Source organism: Falco rusticolus, chromosome 8, assembly GCF_015220075.1.
Source record: "Falco rusticolus isolate bFalRus1 chromosome 8, bFalRus1.pri, whole genome shotgun sequence".
In the NCBI taxonomy this organism is placed as follows: Eukaryota; Metazoa; Chordata; class Aves; order Falconiformes; family Falconidae; genus Falco; species Falco rusticolus.
Window position 1 is genome coordinate 63,746,312 of NC_051194.1, and position 24,042 is coordinate 63,770,353.

Consider the following 24,042-nt stretch of genomic DNA (forward strand, 5'->3'; position numbering starts at 1 on the left):
ATGCATCTTAATCCAAGCAAGACTGAAAGATAAACAGAAAGACAATTAAGTGTGGCCCTGAAAATAATTGTTCCCCAATGAGGTATTAATTTCAGTTCCCACTAGAGGTCGCTGCTGTGACGTACCGAGCCCGGGACGAACCCCCAGAGGAGCCACGCTGCCTCGGGCACCTCCGCACGTGTATTATTAAATCATAACCTTTAAACCAATGGGAAATTCTACATTTTCCAGTTAATTATGCAACGTGCATAAATAACACCCAACACATGAGGAATGGAGCTGACGCCCAGCAAGAGCGAGGTCACAAGCTCGCTCAGGAGGGCTATGGCTGAAAAGGGGGTGAACTTCGGTCCTGTTGCCACTGCGAAAGGTTGAAAGTTTTGAACACCAGGATAATTTCATCAACAACCAGAGCCTACCTTATTTTCAACCTTTCTTCCATAGGAAAAGCAGTGAGGCAAGCGTTCTCCCTTCCCCTGGTTTTTTGGCCAAGGAACCATTAAGAGAAGGTGTCACAGGGGAAACGTCACACACCTTCAAGAGTAGGTGGTAATAGAGAGGTGGGGTAAAACAGAGGCAAGCAGGTAGGGGCACAGCAGGAGTGGTGTGGAGAAATACGGGATTCTGTGTGAGGGATGGCTGAACCACAGGGGCAGAGGAAAAAAAGACCATGGAAATGAAAGAGAAAGGGTTAGCTGCAGGAATTCAGCAGACGAGCAGCAGTCCTCAGTACGCGCCAAAATCTCCTTCCTCTAAGAAGAAATCCGCATAGAGGTAGCAGATAGGCAAAAGTAACTGCTTCTGTGTTGTAGGGCTTACACCACAAGCGTAACATAAGGTCACGCTCACCTGAGGCATGGAGGGGGGTCCTTTTGGTGACATTGTCTTTTACAGTGACAGAAGCACCCTGGCTGATGAGAGCTTCCACACACTCCGCGTGTCCTTTAAATGCAGCCAGGTCCAAAGCAGTGCGTCCCTTCTCATCCCTAATATCCAGATCTACCAACGACTGGAGAAGTACCTCCAAGGCTTGGTGATGACCGTTGTAGGCCTGGAAATACAAAAAGTGTCATGTAAAGAACGTAACTTTTGTCTTTCAAAAACTTGCACATAAAATGTGAATAAATTCCATCGTTGTCACCAGTCCTCTAAACACAGCAGAAGTGATACCGTTTTCTTGATTCCTTATGACTTTAACTTGAAAGGATTTTCCCACGTTACACTGTAGCCAAGAAACTAAAAAATTCCTAGTGTTCAGGGAAAGAGATTATGATTGTTGGTTTGCTCTAACCTTCTAATACAACCCAAGGTGAGGAATTTCAGGCAATAATTTGCCAGTTCAGCACAGGTGAAACAACAATTAATTTTTCACATTCTACAGTATCAGGAAAACATTTGCTTCCAAAACTGGATTCACTAGTTATGCTGGTCAGAGGTTGCATGGATTATCATCTAACTGGGTGTTAAGTTCAACACATCTGCTGGTCTCCAACTAAACAAAAGCAATTCTCAAACTCAGATTTTTGTGCAAATACAAACACAAACTTGACCTGCTGTTCATAGCTGATGCTTCATGGAGTATTCCTGACAGTAGGATCTTCTGGTAGGACGACTGCAGTGGACAAGTAGATGCACTTCCAGACCTACAGCCACATTTGGTCCAACAGCACAAACACAGCTGGCATTGCAAAAACCCAGTGGCTAGCCCCAGAAACTGAAAACGTTCCACTCAGCTGTGTAGGGACTGCCCTTCTCCCCCTACTGTCAGGCTCACAGAGAACATCCTTTTGATTTATACACAAACGTATAATTAGCATAACCAGAGCTGAGGCAATTAATGAAAACAGGAGATGCAAACGGCAAGAAACCACAGAGGTTAAGCACTGGTGGCAGCAGCGCACTCCTACTGACCGCTTCGAAAGGACTGCAGGCAACACACAACTGTTTCCCTGTCAGACCAAGACAAGTACCTAAAGAAAGCAAAGGCAAAAGAAAAGGGTGATATCTCAGATATCAGGGAACCCATATCTCAGAAAATACTCCACCACAGCTGTCAAGATTTTCTTCTTCATGACACTTACAAAACAACTAGCAACAACCTGATCTTTGACACAATGTGAGGTATCTATCTTGAAGGTGCCATATGCAGACTGCATGGCCCATCCTCTCCTTGAAAGGTCATAAAGTTTATGGTGAAATATCTGCAAGCAGAGGCCTCGGCCACCGCGCCGTACCAGCCAGCTGACAGGACCCCATGTTTTGGTGCAGATTGCTGGCTTTCTGGATCCACACGACGAGACATTCGGTGGACACCACCAGCCCTGGGGAAGGATGGCCACAGGCACCCCAGCAATCGGGGGCGTTTGAACCGAACGTCAGAGACGCTCCTGGACAGCTGTAATTGAACTGTGAAACAGGGATGTTTCACGTAAGCTTTTTTATTTTTAAACTGTGCGTTTGGGGTGCCTCAGGTGAATGAACTGCTGTTAACCAGCAACAAGAGGGAGAGACACGGCGATGTCCTTGCACGGACCCTGTCCACGGGGCAGAGAGGGCAGGCGCTGCTATCTGGCAGGCTTCGGAGCCAGTCCCTGCCCAGCACGGGATTGGTGTCGGTGACAGTGCAGGCTGTAACCCTTCCTTGGGCCGGGGAGTGACACTCTCCTTCCTGCAGTCTTCACATTGCAGACAAGATGGAGAGAAGAGTTCAGCGACAAACTCCACCTTTTAACCCAACTGTTGTGGCTCCTGTTCCCTCAGGTCACGCGTGGCTAATCCAAACACCAGGTCAGAGCTGTTCTGGCTGACTCGGAAAGAGGGAAATGATCGCTACAGAACCGAAACTTGCCCCTGTTTTCCAGTAAGCAAGTTGCTCCCCTTTCCAGGGGAGGCCAGCTTCGTGGTGAGGCTGGATGTTCAGCAAAGGGCCAGTCCGACAGGCGTGTGTGGAGAGGCTGAGAGAGCTGGGACTGCTCAGCCTCCAAACGAAAATGCGTTTTCAAATGTGGATAAACACGCGACGGGGGAGCAAAGACAACAGAGGCAGACTCTTCTCAGGGGTGCCCAGTGACAAGACAAGAGGCAATGGGCCCAAATTTAAACACAGGAAATTCCATTTACTGCAAAAAAATACCATTTTTACTGTGATGTGGTGAGACACTGGGGTGGATTATCTCCAGGAACTTTCCGTACCTGGAGATACTAAAAAATGTGATGGGGCACAGTCCTGAGAAACCTGCTCTAGCTGACGCTGCTTTCAGCACGGAGGCAGGACTGGCTGATCTCCAGAGGTCCACGTCAGCCTCCACTATTCTGTCATTCTGCACAAGAAAGCTGGGAAGAAGGATCCCGAAACCTTGACCTCCTGGGAAAGGGGACCTGTTGTGATCTCTGAGGCCACACGTGCTGGACGCCTTTTTGACAGCAGTTTCCACGGCACGCTCTCCAGGCGCTGTGGGGGGTTAGGCATGCTCTCCCACACCTTGCCGTGTACCAGGCGGGTCTTTGCACTCTGCACAGCCCCAGGAGAACATCAGAGTATCTCACTCCATGATCAAAGCCATCGGCTCAAGCTCCAGCCCCAAATTTATAAGCTAGTTACGAATAAAAGTTGCAGCTTTCCATTTATTTTCACTTCGGTGTCTGCCTTCTTACCCAACTGTTTTGAGTCCGTAAGAACCAAGAGCTTCAGCTGCCAAAAGTTTAATTAATAATTCCAGCCCAGAACCTGGTTTTGTTACATCTAGGCCTACATCTCATACCAGCTTTTTTCAAAACAAGTCTATGATTAAACGTGCTTCAAAGACAGAGATTAAGGAATTATTCTAGGAGATACTGATCAAACACTTTACACTTGTCTCATACTTACAGCTAAATGCAAAGGACTTTTCGTAGCTGCAGAATCAGATTCCTCAAACATATTGTTCGTTTTTTCCAGAAGCTGAAGGGGAAAAAAAAAACCAAAACCAGTCTTAAAACATTTCTGCTAAGAAAGGATAAATTCTCACAGACTGTAAATCAGCAGACGCAGATATATTTTGCCCTCAGACGAATGCGCTAAGTACTGAAGGACTGTGAGGTATAAATACTTCATAACCTTTTCTGTAAAGTATTTTCAAGTTTTTCCCAACAGGGTGAAGTTATAAAACTAATTTAAAAGCTTCTCATGAACATTCTTTCCCAGATTAATTAGTTTCCCTGAAATCACAGGGACTGCTTGGTGAGAAAGGAGCACTCAAAAGGAAGAATTTGTGGAGCAGAGCCCTCCGTAAGTTTACATTGGAAAAAGCACAGTTTCATGATTACACAGGTAATGCATATGCAAGCCATGTCTGATACAGCGTTTCGGATAATTCTGACGCCTAATTAGCACTGGGAATAATTATAACTGAGCTGTGAGTCATTCACAGTCATTTTTACAATTTAGCAAAGCAGAACCTGCTCCTGTAACGACAGTCTTCTGAAACACAACACATCCTTGAAATCCTACAAACACCTAATGACATGCATCGCACTTTTGTATGATCCTCCTCATTTCAAGGGATCCCAAAGCACTCTGAGGCTTAAAACCCAGGGCACTTCTGTCCAGCGAGAAGGAGGAACTATAGATTAGCACCACTCCACGGCAGCGCACGAACCCTGACAACCCATCCAACTGAGGCTGCAAAGATCATACCGGGTATTGACAGAAGCAATATTGCCAATTCAGCCGCTGCTGACAGCACTGCCCACACGCACGGCCTCTGACCGAGTAACTACTCAAAGAGTTAGTCTCCAAATGCCTTTGGAACTGGAAATTAGCATTTTACAGAAAATTAGTAATAGGAAACTGTGAACAGGAAAGAAAAGCGTGACAGGTAACTACAACTGACTCATGACGTGTCTAAGGTTATGAGCCAATTTGTCACACAGGGCTTCTTTGGAGTTTTATTTTATTTTTTGTTTGGGATTTTTTTGACAGAATAAGGAATTAATGAAAAGACTGACAAAGAGGGAAGGACATTTTTGTGACAATCTGGATAATTCTAGAGCCTGACAACATGGAAGGCTCCCCAGACAGCCAGGAGGAAGCCCACAGCAGCCTTGCCTACACTGCCAGGCGGCGGCGTATCCCAAACTCTGACGCGTGCCCCAACTTCTGGCGTTGCAAATTAGTCTGTAATAGACCTATAGCAAGGATAAATTTATCCAAGAAATTGAACTGGAATCCAGGCTAGCATTAATAATGTATAAGGTGTTACAAAGCAGTAATGTAGTTTATTTGTATATTTTGTGCCTAGTAAAATGTCAGGACTGGGAAAGAAACATGTATTGATGCACATTCTGTTCATAGGCAAGTGGGCATGTGCATTAACAGGTAATGTGAATTTTAACACTTCCCTGCAACTAAGGAGGGGGCAGAACCCCAAAAAGTCAAGCCACACACCAGTTTTTCAGTAGGTCTGGCGCAGAGTCAGGAAGCATTTGGTCTTACCATGTGCGGCCATCTCCAGTTTAAAATATTGTTCTCTTATATAAGATAGCTATAAACAGGACGGAGCAGCAGCCAGCTCTGAATACATGAGTAAATTCTGAATTTCTCCAGTGAATAAACAAACTAGAAAAATCCCGCCAAACAAACCCAAGCACTAAGCCTGTTCCTCCGCCTGCCTAATACCAGCCTTTATTCTGAGTCCATAAGGCCAGCACAGCAGACTAATTTAATCACTTTTAATTATGTTTAACATCATCTGTTGAAATTCCAGAATCAAAATCTCAACAAAGAAATACTTTCCTTAACCTGTCAGAAGGCTCCAAAAGTCTCCTGGAACAAGGCAGATAATTGCTTTTTGAGCAGATGGAAAAAACCACAAAGAAAACTGACAAAATTAAGGCTCTAAAGGAACAAATTGTGGGATTGGAGAGCCCCTCACAAAAGGCATCTCCATGGCTTAGAGTTAAAGCAGCTTAGGCTGATGCAGGCTAGGCTTAATGAGCTTATTACTTATAAGGCTGAACGCCTCCATCATAAAGTCAAGCGTAAACACGAACTTGATGGTAAACCTGGTAGCTCTCAGATACATAGTCGTACAGTGCAAGAAGAGAAATTAGAAAGGAGAGCAAGAAGAGGAAGATTCAAGGCACAGCGCCAGTAATTTTTCAGTATGTCTTGTCAAGCACCACTTTGTAACAATTAAAACTAAGTCATCTGAAGGATAAACATCAAGCACAAGAGACAAAAAGTGCCAGGTCCAAGTTACCAAGCAATTCTCCAGTTTCACCAGCGTTTCTGTGGTTCTAAGAATGCATTTATAGTAAGTTACACGTACTCGTTACGAGAACACATAAAACAGCCCTTGAAGGGCTCTAGCTCCATAATGCTTCCATCTTAAAGGAATACACTTGTAAGAAGCAATCCACAGTCGCATCTGTTTTTAAAAAGGTGAATTTGTTGCTCAAAACCATTTGCCCTGACAGCCAGGGAAGCTTAAACCCACAGACCCCGCGGCCGATGCAAGCCTGCCCGCTTGCCGCGGTACGTACCTGCCCGCCAGAACCCGCCCCATGCATTTCACTGAAGACAGCCAAACGCGTGGGGGTTACTAACCACTTGTGCTTACTGGTGGTTGACAAGAGACTGTCCCAGCATATCTCATTTCTAATTTTCTGTGCCACTGGAATGATGTCTTTTAGCCAATTACATTTCTATGTATAGATTGCGTGCAGATTTTAAGTGGCTGTCAGAACTGTGCAGAGACACCAGAAATTGGTGAGCACTCTGCTCTCTGGTTAGGTCATAACTTTTTAAAAAGTAAGGATACCCTTCCTCTTCTTCTGCCTCTTGGAAATTCCCAGCCCAACCCCTTCACTTCCCGTAACAGGGCTATTCAATACTGTATGAATCATTTTGTAAAGTCTTCTTCATACTCAGAAGCAGGAACTTGAATGCTTTGGGAGTGAGATGCAGACAACGAAAGATAAAACATGTCAATTATTCAGTTCTATTGTCACAAACTCACAGCACTACAAGGCTGCTATTATAAACTGTCTTCTCTCTCCCAGGTCGGTATGAAGATAAATAACTTTTACAGTTCTCACAATTTTATTTTATTTGGACAGCAAGGGTATTTACAGGCATAATAGGATTTACTGAGCGATTTTATTCTGTGATTATATTAAAGGATTATATGGCAGGATACAGTGTGGGGACTTTTCCCCCCCTCCATTTTTATTTTTTTGACTCAGATATGCCAGTTAATGAGTCAGGATACTTCATATAAATGTCCTTCCAGACTATAATACGTTCTAAAGTTCAGCTCTAGTTTACAAAAAGCAGCTTCATGGAGCATCTTGGTGATTTAGAATTACCATCAGGCAGAAAAGGCGATAATACGCTCAACATGCACAAAAGGTTTAAGCTACACTTTTAAAAGGAGGATGCCAGAAGAAGCTCCAAGCCATAGACACCATAACGGTGGGTGCGATCTCAGATCCTGGAAGAGAACAGAACGCATGATCCTGCAGCAGCCAGCGTGCACCCACACCTCCAGGCACAGCCATCTCAGTGGCTACTGGTAGCGATGTCAAAGGTTTAATCTAACTACCACGGAAGCTGAAGTGACTTTCCTTTGAGAGTTTTACTATTTTAGTGCGTAAGGAAACCTCTACATTCCAACACACATACTTCAAGCACTGCTAATGAGCTTCTTCAGCTTGGTGCTACTAAGAGCAATGATAAAATGGCAAAACATTAGGTTACATGTGTATCATCTATAAATGGCCTTTACTCTGAAAGGTTATTAAGCAAACAGCGTTCAGAAATTTCCACACATGTAAAAAGCTGATCAAAAGGCAACTGAGACAAAAGAAACTGTTAAACATTGCTCTTCTGCAATAATTACACAGAAAGGTAGCTTATCACTTACAAGGTCATTCAGAAGTGGCAATTAGTAACAATTTTTAATGCCACTTTGAGAACTGAAAAAAAATATATCAGCTAGGATGTCACTTTGAATCTCATCTTTCCTGATAAACTGCAATAGATAATTTTCTCTACTGGGGGAAAACATACCAGCAGCAGCTTCTTTTAAATAAAGGCTTCACCAGCAAGTAGCAAGCACAAGATTGAAGATCCATCACTTGTTTCAGATGAGATAGAAAAGACTGATAGAATTAACCTCTGTACTACTCTATACCAGGAAAGCACATTTTTAAATCTCAGAATTATTCTTGATTGAATAATTCAAAGGTGAAGTGGTACAAACATATCCTCAGGGGTGAGAAGCAATCCTATAAGCTCTCTCCATATTTATTTTAATTTCATCAGGTTGAAACCAATACACATCCTTAATGCAGTGTCTGATACGTTTTCCTAAAACCAGGGTTTAAAAATCAGATTAATCAGTGTTTACGTCAGTTTCACTCATGTGCGTAGATTACAGGCGAAGTTAAAATAACGTAAGCAAGAAGGAGTTTTGCAAGAACTGAGGTAGACTGAGTCTGCAGAAATTTATTAGTAGTTCCATGCAGCTCTCCCAGCACAAAATTTAAATATCCGATACCCTGCCAGAACAGTCACCACCATGCGAACAGGACACTTACCTGGCATCTAAAAGAACACCGTGCAAGTCTTTAAACATATCTAAATCTCAAAGTTCGAGCAGACCTCCAGGCCACTGCTGTTCTCATGTGGGACACTAGTCTTCTGTTGGAGCTCTCCCACTCCATGCAAGTGTTGCATGTTATGCCGTTGAGTGCCATGCTCGGTGGGTGGCACAGGAGGTTCTCACCCAGTGAGCGTTAACACGAACCAGGGACGCTCCAAATGAGAGTGAGAGATCCTACGCAGCACCAGCCAGCGTGACACGCTGGCCACCTCCTGGGATGCAGAGGTCCAGCTCCTTTGTCAGTCGGCGGAGATTTTACCCTGGAACTTTCACACCGAATGATATATATTGTGTTTCTCTCTGGCCAGAAATTCTGCCTCAGAGGTTCTGTAAAGCCTCATACTTTGGTTTAAGGACACTCTTACACAGTGAAAGTTTTGCAAAACTTCACAGAGTTGCATAAAAGGTACAGGAAGGATTTTATTTAGAGAAATTATTATCCTTAAAAAAATTTCTCTCTAGCTAGAAAATTGGAGCGCTGGTGAAATACAGTGACAGTAAACTTTTTTAAATGTGCATTTCAAGGGTGTATTTGCTACTCTCCTCTCATTTGTGCCTCTACTATGAAACACAGACAAGTGCTTTTTAAATTCAGACTCACTTGAAAACACGTAATTTACATTTCTCCTCTGAACCACTTCGAAATTGGCCACAAACTTCCAGAAAACAGACAAGTGTCGGTTCCATTTCACATCACCAAATGCAAAGTTACTTTAACATCCAGAAAAATGTCATGCCGGTCAGGTACATGCACTTGGCTCGCAGCTCCCAAGACTGACTGAGGAAAAGCAACAGACTTTCCAGCAAAGCTTGAGCCTGGAAGCAACAGCAAGAAGGAAATCCAGCGGAAACAAAAGCAGCACACATGCAGTCGCTTGAAGTACACAGCATGCTCGTTAAGAGTTGTGATTCTTCTTCTTCAGGCTTTATCAGAGTGAATACAAGGATTTGCAGAATACTGAGAAGTTTAAATAAAAATGGAAATACACAGCATGCAATCGTTTTTCATTTACTCACTATATCCAATGGAGTTTTGCTTCCAATCTAATTAAAAATGTCAATTAAAGACGTAAGTATTCAAGTATAACGGCAATCTGCAAGTGTTTTTTGTTTGTTGTTTTTCCTGTAGAATAAACTGCATTGCCAGCAGCGCGTGAACACAATCAGAACCCAAGACCTGACCCTGCGTGCACTCGTCCCTGCGCTGCCCGCCTAGGGATGGAATGCTCCTGAAGCGGCGAGACCACCGCCTACTGCTGCCGGTCCCGCTGGATGGGAACCAGTGCCACGCCATCAGTGGACAGCAGTGAGCATGCTGACGAACAATCTACTCAGCTGACAAAATACAGACATACAGATACAAAAGACACACACTGGGAGACTGTCTAACAAAGTTCGCTCGCTTTGTAAGCCTACAGGTACCATCAAACCAGCAACAGTTTCTTTTTGAATGTCTGCTGACACAGGCAGACACCTTGCCTGGTATAAACAAACCCCATTACACCCCTAAAACCCCAGCGCCCGCGGCTCTTTCTGAGCCATACGGCCTAATGCAATGCTATATGCCATGATCAAGTGCCGTTTTCATCGGATTCGATAGATTTGAGGGAGTCAGACATTCTTTTCACATTTACATTTAAACACCACAGAGACAGACAGACAGGTATTTAGGGCAAGAGCAGAAGTCCATGACCCAGAGGTGAAAAAAACGTCTCCTGCAGTTCTGTAATCACCTTGTTATTCTGTCCAACAGATCTAAGCACCTTGCTTTTCCACCCCAGGAATATAAAAATATGAACTAAAAATCAAGACAAAACCTGTCAGAGAGACAAAATAAGCCCCAGAGATGCTAGGCAATACTCTCATCCTCCAAGCCAAAGTGCCAGGAGGGTGCCAGAGCAAATGGTAAATTCCTGCACTCGCTGAGTTCACAAGCAGCACTAGCTTTCTCCAAAACGTTTTTAGGATCAAAATTACCCAGTTTCCAAAACATAAAATCTAAGCCAAAATGCACCGCTATAAGCTAACATATACTGGCATATCTAGCATATACAGGCCCCTATTGATCACTTAACCAGTGGGTACATATCGCACTAATGCTGACTTAAAGACTTAATTAAATCAATCTACCATGATCTGGGGGGTTCTAGGACTGACAGACAAATTAGGTTTATTAAAGTTATTTTCAAGCATTAAGTTCCTACATTCTTTTCCTTGTTAGAGCCACTCAAGTTAACGACTTTGGACTTCTCCACTAAAAAAGGAGCTTCCACGTGGGAGAAGCTCTCATAGACGTAGATACAAAGTCATTTGCCACACAAAACGCTATCGCCACTGGTTTCGGACAAAATGCCACCTTTAAGAAAGAGGGTGTTGCTCGTGGAGACGGTCGGGAATTCCTGAAGGAGACAACCCAGAAGGTATCCCCGAAAGAACAGGCTCGGGTCAGGAGGCTTAGGGTCTGCCGCCAGACAAGGACCCAAGCCAGACCCCCACGTGGCAAAAGGCTTTTCAGCACCTGTCCCAGCCACACTGAAGTCATCGTCACTGCTCACCACTGCCCTGCGCTCGGAGGGAGGAAGGAACAAACTCTGGTTGACAAGGGACACACACAATGAGCAGCAGCCACACCGAAGATTCGTGGGGTTGGTGAGTTCAACTTCTCCACAGGTTAAGGAACGAACTGTTTGAAGGCACGGCTGAACTCTTCTCAGTGCTAACGGTCAGTCTAATAAAGGAGTTTGCTTTCTCTTCAAATCCAGCCTCTCCTTCCACATGGTGGCCAAAGCAGCCCTCTGCTAGCCCGAGCCTCCCCTGCCCCGCGGCAGCTGGGAGGCTCACCTCGCTGCGGGCAGGCAGGACGGGATCTGCCTCTTCTTTTGGACATGGTTTTTGGTGAAACCATGCTCTCCTCCCACCCTCAACCGAATTAGTCCCTGTGCTGATTCAATTTCTGTTAGCCAAAGAGTGAATTTCATTTGCTGATGGTTTAAAGAAAAAAGCAGATTAAAAGAAAAAATAACCATCAATTCTTACAGTCAGAGAAGAGATTTCACTACAGGAGACAGGCATTTGATTGTTTGCCCTAACACTGCACAGAAACCTATTTTTACCAGCACAAAGCGCATGACTGGCTCTCCAGATGGAATTTTAACGTGAAATTACAAGTTAAATTTCACTGTTTTCACACCAATAAGGATTTTGTGATAAGAGATCATTTCAACAAAAAAATCCACTATATTTTTCTTTTTTTCAAAGTAATTTGGTGATCTTATCAGCTCTAAAATACCGGCTAGCGAACATGACTGATGCCCCTGACTACCAAACACCAAAGTCGGTCTCAATCTGAACAAACTGAGGTTATTTTTAGCAGCAGGAAAGCAGATGGGAGCTTCAGCCGCCTGCGAGCGCACATGCCCACCACTCAGCCTTTATGAATGGCCCTTACAGATGGAGAAAGAACTCGAAAATCTGCTTCCCCGATTCTCTTTTTAGCAACATCACGTCATTCACTGCAGGGCAACTAGCCCACTAATATCCCAGACAACCTAAAGGTCCTCCAGAAAAAAGCTTCTGCCATTGAGCTCTGTGGTTGAACACACAAACACAAATTTTATTTGTTTGGGTCAAAGGATATGACCTTTGCACTCTTAATCCTTATTTTTCCTAGTACCTCTCCTCTCCCCATAAAGATATTTAGCTAAATTCTAGCCAAGGTATCAGGCTCACAGTAAACACAAAAGTCAAAAAATGAAAAAATATTTTTGTAGATAAACCAGCCTTTCCTAAACTGTACTTAAACATGTAAATATTTCGTGTTGCTGAGAAGCTATGGTGCTTAAAAGCACAGACCAGGTCGCTCAGCAAAGAAAACTTGACTGGATACTCACTCTTCTTCTTCAGATTTTTAAATGACCATTTATTTATAAATAGGTTATCTTAGATACCTGTTCTAAAAAACAGGCAGGAGAAGGGAAGAAAGAAAGAGCCTTACAAGGTCTTTGATAAACTTGCCATGTTCTGGAACACTGAAATAATTCCCTAACATTGTGCTGCAGTTCGGTATGGTACATGTAGAGAAATACTAGTAAACGTTCCTCATCAGATCGAGCGTATCGTTGCACTCACTTTGCCTTAGTTTTGACCAGAATTCAAGCTTCATATTTTATATGAACTCTTTCCCCTAACAGTTTTATGCCCATAAAGAACTGTCTTGCTCCAGGGAAGATAATTGTTAGGTATTTTCATCTATGAGCTATGAATAATATACCAAAAATATTTACCCAAAGATAAAAGAGTAAAATAACAATCAATTTGGCACCAAAAAATAGTGTTTTTATTTCAGCAATCCTGCCTGAAAATCTCTTCAGCAGGATACAAGGGATTGGAAATATTTTATAAGTATTGCGTATGTCAGAGATTATCTGCCGTACAGATTAGTGGTTCAAAGCTAGCACTTTTAAGAAAGACATCAATTTATCTCTGTTGCATGTATGAAGCCAAAATAAAAAAAATCTTCCTGTCTATCTACAGACATATTTACATAGGAATTAGGGCTGCTGGGCTCCCAACTTTCCTTGAGTAAGAGCAACTGAAAATATTGTGAATCTTACTTTCCTTTTCATTAGCACTGAAAACTTGAAAGGAAAATGTATGACCAGGATACAGTGATAAACCCAGCCAGGTTCCCTCAGACACAACCTGCCTCCTCGTGCACCTACTCCACAGACCATGGCACCAAGGCAGCCTGCAGCCTTAGCTGGAGCTGGCACAGCCTGCACTGGTGCTGAGCACCCGGCGCGGCTCAGGGAAGAGGAGCGAGGCACGCGCTGCTGCTCATTTTCTTGATGCGTTGGTTTAGGTTTCAGAACAGATAAACGGAATGCTTGAGGACTAAGATGGCATTTGATGACTTACTGCTCCTTCTGCTATGTGGCAAAGAAGAGGCCTCTAGCTGAAAGTCACACCTAGGAGCAGTTAATCCTTATTGGATGCTTCACTCAGTTATGAGTAACTAGACCAGTCAGCGTGCTGTGGTTAACAGCTACCAGAAATAAAGATCGTGGTTCGTGACGAAGTCCTTGTCATAGGTCTGCCACAGAGAGCACAACAAACTGTGCCCAAGCCACCAGTCAGCCTCACGAGACAGCGAGGCTCCTTTCCATCTGCACCACATGCATCCTTATTGCAGCTTTCAGACACAGCCTTCGAAGAGCTGTAAATAACCATAACTCTGTCAAAAACAATTTGATTGCGTTACAGGTTTGTGATGCCTATAGGTGACACTACTTTATGAGACAGATGAAGCACGGCAAACAACAGTTGGCTTAACACCTGGGACTCTTGCATTGGAATAAATGAATAAACCTCGGCATGAGGATTATTTCCATTTCATGCCCGCAGCACAATTACCTTTCAGCTACTCAGGACTGGTCTTGGCCCTTTTGCCATCCCAAATCCAAGCAATGCAAAGAAATCAGTGTGAAGGTGGTGCCTGTATCAATTAGTTAGTCACTGTTATCAAACATCAAGTTATTAAACCTAGGACTCTGTAACTCACTAGAGCTAAGGGACAACTGCTCACACAAACAAAACAGAATCACCTTCTTCTGACAGTGGGTGCCAGGATGAGGAGTCCTGGTCCTGCTGTCGATTGAGCACAAATGCTTTCTGGTACACTGAGCTCCAGAGAAAATGAGATGCTTGTCAGCCTCTAAGCACCAATGACAAAATCCTGGTCCCCACAAAACATTCAGGCAGACACCCTAGTACGCAACAGTGGTCCTTTGCACACAAAATGCTCGAATTCATAGCCGTTTCCCTTCACCGGTGTACACAGAACAGCTGTATGACTGTAACTCTGGAAACGATGCTTGACCTTGGGTTTCTGTACTGCAGCTATAGTGAAAAATATGGGAAGACTGAAATGGAAAACCATTGAATTTCTCTGTCCAAATATAGAACGCTTGCTGCACAGCTGTCTCTAGTCCACAGTTTGCATTTCACCCTCCAAAATTAAAAGAAAACCCAACACCTCTGATATGCACTGCATTTCCAGCTCTTCCTTTTGTCTGGCAAGCCTAAGCAACACTAGGACTCGATAGCAGGTCACTATCTGCAACTGATATGCTGCCAGAAAACACACACAGCAATGAGGAAAAGAAAAGAGAGACCTTGCTCCGTGCCTGCTCTGTGCATGGCGGCACACAGGGACTGATGTGAAGGCTGAAAGAGAATCCCCCAGTGAAAATACTTTTCTGGAGGTCTCTGCTCCTGCAAGTCATGCAAAAATTTGGTGATAAGACACGGGTAAGGTTGCAGTACACATTCCTGTGGCCATACAAGTGCAGGCTTGTACATGGCACAGAGGAGGCTACTCCATATAAGTGCCCTTCAAATACCAGCATTTGCTTTTGTTCCGAAGGGGCGGCAGGCTGAGCTGAGGACCCCTCCATCCCCACGGGCAGAGTCACGAGAGATCAGCTATCGGAGAAGGCTCCAAACAAGGAAAGAGCAAACTTGCTGCCACAAGCAACAAAGGAGCAGGGATATTTTAAGTGTCCTAAATATATGTGCTTGCGCAGGTGGGAGCTAAAAAGGCTTGACATCCCACCTGAAACTCTGACCCAGGGCTGCCCTGGTGTAATTACAGGCCAAGGCTCCCAGCTGTGTGCCCGCGGCAGGCCAGCTGCAGCCTTCCTCCTACGGTGGCAACCACCGGCAGCGCTGGTACACGCCGTGCAAAAGCTGCATGTGCTGCGCAGAGCTCCTTTCCAACAACCAAGCACTTTGACTCTTCAACAGAGAAAGAACGGACCAAACAACATAAAACACTAAACAGCACGCAGCGTTCTTACTAAAGCATGAATACCTATACAACTTTCTAATTAGAGCCTTTTTCTTTCAAAGAAAGTGAAGTCTATTCATATGTGACACAATCATTTTGGATCACCCTGTATATCAAGCAGTTCAGTTAACACCCATCTTCATGGCAGTTATTTTTACAAGTCAGAAACTTCTACAATTCCATACTATACATCTCCCAAATCCAATTTTTGGCTAACAATTTTTGGCTTCTTATGAGATGCAATTTCTAATCATTCAGGTTCAGGGTATTAAAAAAGCAACAGCAATAAAAAGAGTTACATGGCATACAAGCTTCATCTTGATTATGATAACTTTATCAACGCTGCTGTTATTTCACCAGAAGCCAAAAGCCACTGCAGGCACACAGCTGATAAAAGCTATTTACTCTCTCAGTTTGCAAGTCAGATACTGTGCCAGCTAACAAGGCACATAGACTGTCATGCCCTGGGAATTATCCCCTACTGCTGCCACATACACATACACTGGGAAAACTCTGATCACAGTTAAAATTAATTTGAGCACACATAAATTCCACTCAAAGACAACACTTAAGCAGCAGCTTGCTGAACAAGAACTGGATTATCAAGATTAACATATTTTTAAGATACATCTGGTTGCATATATTTGAGTTTACTGTACCATATTGCAGGTTTTCACAGGTTTCGGAACATCTACAGAACTCAAACAGTAACGTTCCGGGGAGTTCACAATACTAGCATAGGTATCAGCAGATAAGGGGCTTCCGAAACCAAGCACTCACCAGTTCCAGACACTGCCGGTGCCCATACGCAGCAGCGTAATGCACAGTGTTGTACCCCTCTTTGTCTTGGATAGATGGATTGGCGTCGTTCTGCAGAAGGAACTCTAGACACCTGTGGACAATTCACTAGTGTAAATGTGAGCTCTCAGTATTTAACAGACTCATCCCTCACCGCAGCTGGGAGGGGCACTGAAAAGTGGCACTTAATTCTGTATTTCTAGCAGCACCTCAAAACTCTTTTCACCAATAGCTTCTCACATTCACCATTTTTTAAAAGAGAAAATCCCCACTCATCTTTGAAGATCATCTTTGTAAAAAACAATCTCCAATCTAACTTTTGTGCCTACTCGAGATTACCAAAATTATTTTCCATTACAAAGCCTGCAAGAAAGCTACTCAGCTCTGTTCTTAAAGACTTAACTGAGTCAATTTCCCAGCAGGTAGCTACATAGACATATTTTCTTCTTTGTTGGCTTGTTTGTTGTTTTTTTTAAATCATATGTTTTTCAAAGGATCCCTTATGCTCTTTATAGATCCTGCCACTTTTTTTTAAACCAGCAAGAAACCACAAATTTGTTATTACTCCCTTCTCCCATAGCTTGTAATTTGTAGCGAACATAAGGTTGTCATATGACAAAGGGGATTTTTAAAACAAAAAATTCATTAAGCAGCTAGGTGAAAACGTCAATCCTAGTAACTGCATTGAGGAAACCATTGGCTACTTCTTTTTGCAACATACTCAGTGCAAAGCATTAAAATAAGACAGTGCATGATACTAAAGAATTATGAAATTACTGAAGCAGTACCTTTTCAATTAAGAAAAAGCAACAAGCACAGGAAGAGAAATAGCAGGGAATATGTGCACAGAGAAGAGAGTAGAGCTTTTTTCTTTAGGTTAGCCCTCATTAAAGCCAAGCATTGTGTTTAGCAGAGCAATGAATGAGCAAAAGCAGTGGCATTCTCCAGAAATGAGGTCTAACTGCTTTACTGATTTACCAAACTTACAATGCAGCTTCTTTTTCCTTCATCTCACTGGCTCTTTCAAGTTCTTCAGCATTTTCATGGGAGTTACCTAAAATATTCTTTCTTCTCAGCATAGAGGACAGAAAAATGTAACTTATTTTCAAAGTATCATACCAGTGATTTGATGCAGTCTGCCACCCATCCCTGCAAGGAGTTGACCTCCTCCAGCCAACAGTAAGAATTATACAAGTTAAGTGAGTATACTGCATGGGTCTGCAGCTAATAAGTTTTGCAACCTATGGAGACCACTACAACATGTGGTTTACTGTCCCACAAGTTAACGCCAGGGGAAAAAAAAAAAAAACAAAAAAAAACAACCAAAAAATTCTGGTTTCCATCAGAAAATTTCTCCCACAGCATTGTTGTGCATTTTGTTTCCTTTGCAGAGAGGAACTCAGGATTACAACAACTTGCTTCTTCCTACAGTAACCTGCTAGTTCTTCTCTAGCAATTAGCATTTAGAGAAACTTAAATCACCGGTACTAAATTGGTCTATCCTGAATCTGCATTAGCTGGGTTGCTGACTCCCCTCACATTCTGCGAAATATCCTGGCAACACTACGTGGATCTCTTGGTCAGGTTCTTTAGATTCTTCAAATAGCTCAGCATGCCTTCGTAATCCTGCACACCCGCATTGGTTTTGGCACCTCTGTTTCCCAGCGGGACGGATGGCAGACAGAAGACTATGATTTTTGATCTTATAATCATGAACTTGTGATTATGATCTTTCTTGACCACCAAGGCTAACACAGCACACATTTACAAACCGCTGCCATCACGGACCAGTAGCTTGAAAGGTTTGTAGAAGGACAGTTTGCTAATTTCAATCCCAATACAACACGCAAATTCCAGACTGGATTCTGCACAATGCAGAACAGTATATTCTTTCTTTAACATGCAATTTCCCTTTTGTAATACCAAGATCTGACATTCTTCCTGTGGGTGCTACCAATAATGGGTTGTTCTACAAACCCGGGGTCTGTCTGATGCCCACTGACTCAGAGAAAACTTCATTATCAACAAAATAACTCTGCTGAATATTAACATTGTAAGGTCATAGACAGCACTCATGCTATGCTGAAGTCCTACCTGTATCTGCTTTCAGTTAAACATAAACCAGTGAGATCCCAAAATAAGGTCCCCTGAACAGAGCAAGTGATGATCTGGAGAAACAGTACATACTCAGAAACCGCCATCAGCTCGTTAACGAGCGTGTTGCTGTCATTGCCATTGCAGGAAAGGGTACTTTCTGAAGACCATAAGCAGCAACGATTACCAGAACAGCTGAAACAGTAGGGCAACCTCGCTGCACCAAGACTTCTCCCTGCTCATTAACTGTCCACATCCAAAGTTAAATAATTATGAATGTTCTTTGGACTGAGATTGTCTGACCTTGGGAGTTTTTTGCCATTCAGCAGGGAAGAAAAAATATGCAGACCTGTAAAATCGTGGACTGCAAAAAGCATTTCATCTGTGTAACAAGGCTTCTTTCAGTACATCTCAAACTGGAAAATTTAATGAGAAGACAGCATCACCACATCAGAATCAATTTAGGTTTGGACTATGAGGGCAAATAAAGGCCATATATTCCTGCCAATGTTCAGGATGTGACTAAAGCAAGCTTTTTTTTTTTTTTTTCAGTGATGGAAAAGATACATCCTGAAGTTAACCAAGAGCTTGTTTAAATGCAGGAACTTCACCTACAAAGAGCCAAAAGCTGAAAACCACACACCGAATCACTATTCTCAACACTATGGGCAACACCTCACCCTGCCAAGGCAGTATTAGAAACAGTCAGTGGTGAAAGCCTTCCAACAAGCCTACTCTGACTGTAGTGCCAAGCACACACCTTTGAAGATCCTGCTGCCTCCTTCCTCCCAGCACTGTTCAGGTTTGAGAGTGACAGGGAAGACGTTTTTTACATCAGTATCATTACAGCAAATGCTGAAGCAGCTATCAAGGTTCTGGTATGGCATCCAACCTCTGCCACAAAGTTAAGCTGAAGTTTTCCCGCAGTGGCTTTGAGGTGGTATTCTGCTGGGAACAAGCCAGATGTATTTTCACCAGACCTCACTACACAAGAAACCAAAACACCAGTTCCTTAGTGCCTAGAGGAATGAGATGGAGAAACATGGGATGACCTAAAATAAATATCTACCACTTTTAAGAGAGAACTAACAGGATAATTGAGCCTGTCTTACACTGTATGTTGTAAGGAAGAGATTGCCAAAATATGCAACTATCTGGGCATTAGACATTGAAGTCGCTAACCACAGGATTTTGAAGTTCTGCAGCTGTTTTCCCCCTTTCTCACAAGAACAGCACTGCATTCTGGCAAAGGATATTTCCCAAACCTCCCTCTTTTTGAAGTCTCTAAAAAGCAACCTGTTTGGACAGAGCAAGCATTTTTATCAGCTCTGACAGCGGAGAGAGGCTGATGGGTAGATCTGTCCCATCTTTTCCAGGCAGGCTGTCAGCATGGCCAGATGTCTACCTGTCACTGCAGCCCATCTAGGAAAACTTCTCCTTGTGCTGTCTCTTGCTCCATCATTTCTGACAGAGTAGAAAATTCTCTGAGCTTACTCTTGTGAGGAAACCACACAGAGGAAAACAGAAGACAAAATGTTCTGAAAATAGTTCAGTAGGACAGGGTGGCTGCAAAACCGTGCGTTACATCAAAGGTAAACTGTAGAGCTGAACTGCCACATCATCTGGGGATTTGGCTTCTAGTCAGGGCAACTTTGTACGGAGTCATGCATGCATCTGAGAGAAATACCTTTGCTGGTGGGGTCATTTTTTTGGCTCAAAAGACATAGCATCATAGATGACACTAATTTAGTGAGGCACAAGGAATACAAACAAGGAATACAAAGAGGCTTTCTTACTTTCGGTCCATGTCAGAAGCAGCAGCATAGTGCAAAGGGGTGCGTCCCCAGTCGTCTGTTTCATTAATATTGGCTCCTGTTGTCACCAGTGTCTCAATACAGTGGAAATGACAATTTGCAGCTGCATAGTGCAAAGGTGTCCTGGAACATAAGTGAGAATGTGTTACCTCATATTCCAATATGCATCACTGAGGATAATGATAAATCTTAATTGCTGTATTCCTACACATTTCCAGCAGTTAGCATCAGTGCCTTATGTTCCTGTGATGAAATGCAAAGTTATGGAAATTTAACAAAATATTGTGTTAATTCGAAGTTTTGGTGCTCCTACAAAGCCTAATAGGATACAGATCATCAATCTGTGTCTTGCAAACAACCTATTCCCAGCGACAGCCTCTGCTGTCGCTCTGGATACACACTACTTTCTTCCAGTTGGGAGGCAGAGCAAAGCACAGTGTCCCTTGCAGCATCTCATTTAGCTGGCATAGCAACACTCATAGCAACACTTCATAGCAGGGGAAAAACCTCGAGGAAGCACATCAAATAGCAGCAATCCTACCATCATAACCCACGTGCTGTCTTGGGCACACAAAGTAAAGAATTTAGGCAGTACGAGAAGCAATAAAGAAAAAAAAAACTGTGAAATTTTTAAAACAGAAAACTCAAGAGGGTGGGATGGCTTTCATGTATTTAATGAAGTCTGCACCTGTCTGGCATATAACTGCAGCAGCAGGAGTTCTGCAGGGAAGGCCAAACTCCTACTTTATTTTACTGTCATTTTTCATACAACATATGATTTCCAGACTGAGATGGTCTTTCTTCCTTGCCTGCTAGAAGCCTTTTTTTTTTTTAAAATGAACTTCATAATTTACCTACCTCCCACATTTGTCCTTCTTATTAAAATCTGCTCCACTGCTTTGCAAGAGTTTTATACATTCAACATTACTGGAAAGAGAAGTAGAGAAAACAAAACATGAACAAACCAGAAGTTTACATCTGTATTGCTCCCTGTCCCCAAGGAGGAAGAAGTTACTCTTAAGTATTTTTGTACTACTTGCCCTGCAAAACCAGGGTACAGCCAACTGCAACATGAAATTCAATCAAACAGAAAATGAAGCTTTTAAAAACTATTTCTTTTTTTCTAGAAAACCTCAAACTTCTCTTCTGCTGAAGAAAAAAAAAATTTCCAAAGACAGCACAGTAAACGTGATCTGAAGTCAGTGGTCTTGGAGATTTTCAGTGGGAGCTGGACTCTAATGCTTCCCACACCAAACTGGTATTTTATAAGAGAACCTGAAAAGAAAGTTGCTGCCAGCTTATAAAATGCCAGTCTAATAATGAAGAGGTGACATTTAACGAAATCCACCCCCATTCAGCAAAGCATTCAACAGTAAGCACTTTGCTCAAATCCTGTTCACGTAGTGACATTTAATCACAAGAGTTACTCGTAGGTTTATTCTGCTATGTTTTGTTGACTGTTGACAGATTTAAGCACACCCCTACGTGCTTTGTTGAATAAGGAGCATAGCTATTTAAAGTGACTGTCATATCAATACTGCACGTATCTAAGCGGATGAGCTGGGCTCCGTTGCTTTTTATCTGTTCAAAGCGTTCACCACGTCATAGCTGCTGCTCCACCTTGTTTAAAGCCAGGTGATTTTTAATACAAAACAGAACAGCTGAATTCTCACATCTTTTGTAATTCAAGCGAATAAATGTATGACTCCAAGCCAGAAAGTGACATAAAGAAGCACAGCACTTTCCAAGACTCCTTGTCATTCACAGGGGCAATAAATCATTTGTGTTCACAATCAGATGAGCAGGCCTTTGAAGTACGTTCTTTTCCTAGTACCCATGCAACTCCCATTAATGTAATGGGAGTAACAGGCATGTATCAGGAAAAAAATGAATGCCTTTTGTATAGCTCCAGCTCCAGGAAAAAAAAAAAAAAAAAGACTAGATGCAATATGTTGGTGTATGCTCATCCCTACTCAACATCACTATTGTGTAAAATAGCTACAGAACACTCACCACAACGTACTAAAAATAAGAACACTTGTTAGCGATGACAATTATAGTAAACCATTGGAAAAATATGGTTTATTTTCATGAGCCACTTTTGCTTCTCATGAAGCCTGTCCTTCTCTTTAGGACTTCCAGGTTATTTTCATTACTCTTTTTGGGGTGCAGCCTTATCAAAGAGATAGTGTCTGAGCTATACTACAATAATCTCCATCCAAGCAACAGTCATACCTCCTCTATTAATATGACAGAAGTATACAGAAGAGTAATACCATAAGAATAATAAAACCAGTATTTGGATCAATTTCTTTTTTTTTTTTTTTTTTTTGTAATAACAAAAACTTTGTGATACACATTTTGAACCACCAAGAAGAAAAAGCAACGTCCAGAAAGACTGCCAAGTATTTCCTGTGGATGACCATTTCTGCCTGCTATAACCACAGAGAATCGAAGCTGGATTCCAGCCAAAGCTCCATTTCAGCTGTTTTCTGAGCCATAAAGTACTCGACAGAAGAGTCAAAAATCAATGCTTGCCAAACGTTTTGTCCTTTTACTAGTTTAACTTCACAGCACTCCACTGACAATTATTTGGAAAAAATTAAACTAACTGGATGCTACATTTACAACTTAAATCGATGTATTTCAGTTTTCTTTTGTTTCCATTTCTGGCCTCCCAGCACTTAGCAGGAATGCATCACCCTGAGAGAACAAGTCTTCTGACTTTCTGATTTGGAGGCTGGGGCTTGGTTGCTTGGTGTGGGGTTGGGTTTTTGTTGGTTTCTCTTTTAGAAACTTTTGAACTTGCGGCTGAAAAACGGGAAAGAGGGAGACAAGCTGCATTTGGACACTGGGGTTGCAGTCTGATGGGCACTTGCATAGCTGCATTTTTGGACAAGGACACAGTCCAAAGGTGGAGGCCAGGAATAACTCCCCTGCCAGCAGCATCCCAGGAGCTGCAGCTCCTCCTCGCTCGCTATGCCCTAGGAACTGATGATTTCCTGCTGACTGCCAGCCCTCGGCCACCGCTGGGGCCAACAGACACACCTGGGTCAGTACAGAGCACCCGCACCCCAAGCTGAAGCAATCTTCACAGGGACACGAAAACAATGAATTTTACCCTACGCCTGAAACCCACGCTTCAAATCACAACCCAGCTCTCTGCGGCAGAGGGAATCAGATCGTCTCCTTTACTTTGCAAGCAACATCTACATGAGGGCAGTGGCAAAAGGCAGTCTCAAGTGACCCAGATTTGACATCAGACCACTTTGCTTCCCTTGCACCGCAATAAATTCCTCTGTGGATGGCACAGTTAAGTTGGCTGGCACCAGATCTGCAACAATGCCACAAAATAACTTACAACAGCTACAGGCGCAGCTACTCACCCTCCTGCAGCGGCAGCGTGGAGGCACGTTCTTCCAAAACTATCAGGGGTGTCTATTTCAAAGCCTGCAGACAGCACGTGCTCATTACTAAACAAGGACACTATGCTATACTTTTGTCCTAGTTAAACCACAAGAAACATCGCAGAGACAGAAAAATCAGTTAGTTGGAAAAAGACAGAACGCAAGCAACTACAGTCAGAAAGAGGTTGTCACGGGAATGGTGAGAAGCTGCTCCAGTTTGGCAGCTTTATAAAAAGAGCTGCAAAGTCGACCAGCATCTATTTCCACATCCAGCTCTGCGCCACATCCCTATTTAAAACCATGTGACAAGCATTTATGAGGCACATATTTATCTAGAGGACTGTGACAGGAGGACAGGAAGACAGAAAACATGAAGAAATGAGGAAAAACCACAGAGTCCGCCTGAACATGAAATGGGGCCATTTTTACTGTGTGTG

At 43.0% G+C, this 24,042-nt stretch overlaps 1 protein-coding gene across 9 annotated transcripts in view; it reads right to left on the reverse strand.

The window, feature by feature from the left end:
- The window catches only part of ANKRD44 (ankyrin repeat domain 44), a 143,310-nt gene that overhangs the window by 19,747 nt on the left and 99,521 nt on the right, over nt 1–24,042 (reverse strand). For 7 of the 9 annotated variants that reach the window (XR_005105723.1, XM_037397262.1, XM_037397265.1 and 4 more), the window contains exons 12-18: nt 23,585–23,648; nt 21,057–21,125; nt 20,181–20,321; nt 17,278–17,361; nt 16,273–16,384; nt 3,869–3,940; nt 850–1,051 (exon numbers count right to left, since the gene is read on the reverse strand). Coding sequence is in view for 8 of the 9 variants with exons in the window: in XM_037397262.1 (XP_037253159.1) it covers nt 850–1,051; nt 3,869–3,940; nt 16,273–16,384; nt 17,278–17,361; nt 20,181–20,321; nt 21,057–21,125; nt 23,585–23,648 (744 nt within the window). In the remaining variant the exon portion in view is untranslated. The remainder of the gene's footprint in view (nt 1–849; nt 1,052–3,868; nt 3,941–16,272; nt 16,385–17,277; nt 17,362–20,180; nt 20,322–21,056; nt 21,126–23,584; nt 23,649–24,042) is intronic. The other 2 variants (XM_037397263.1, XM_037397267.1) reach the window with 1 other exon arrangement.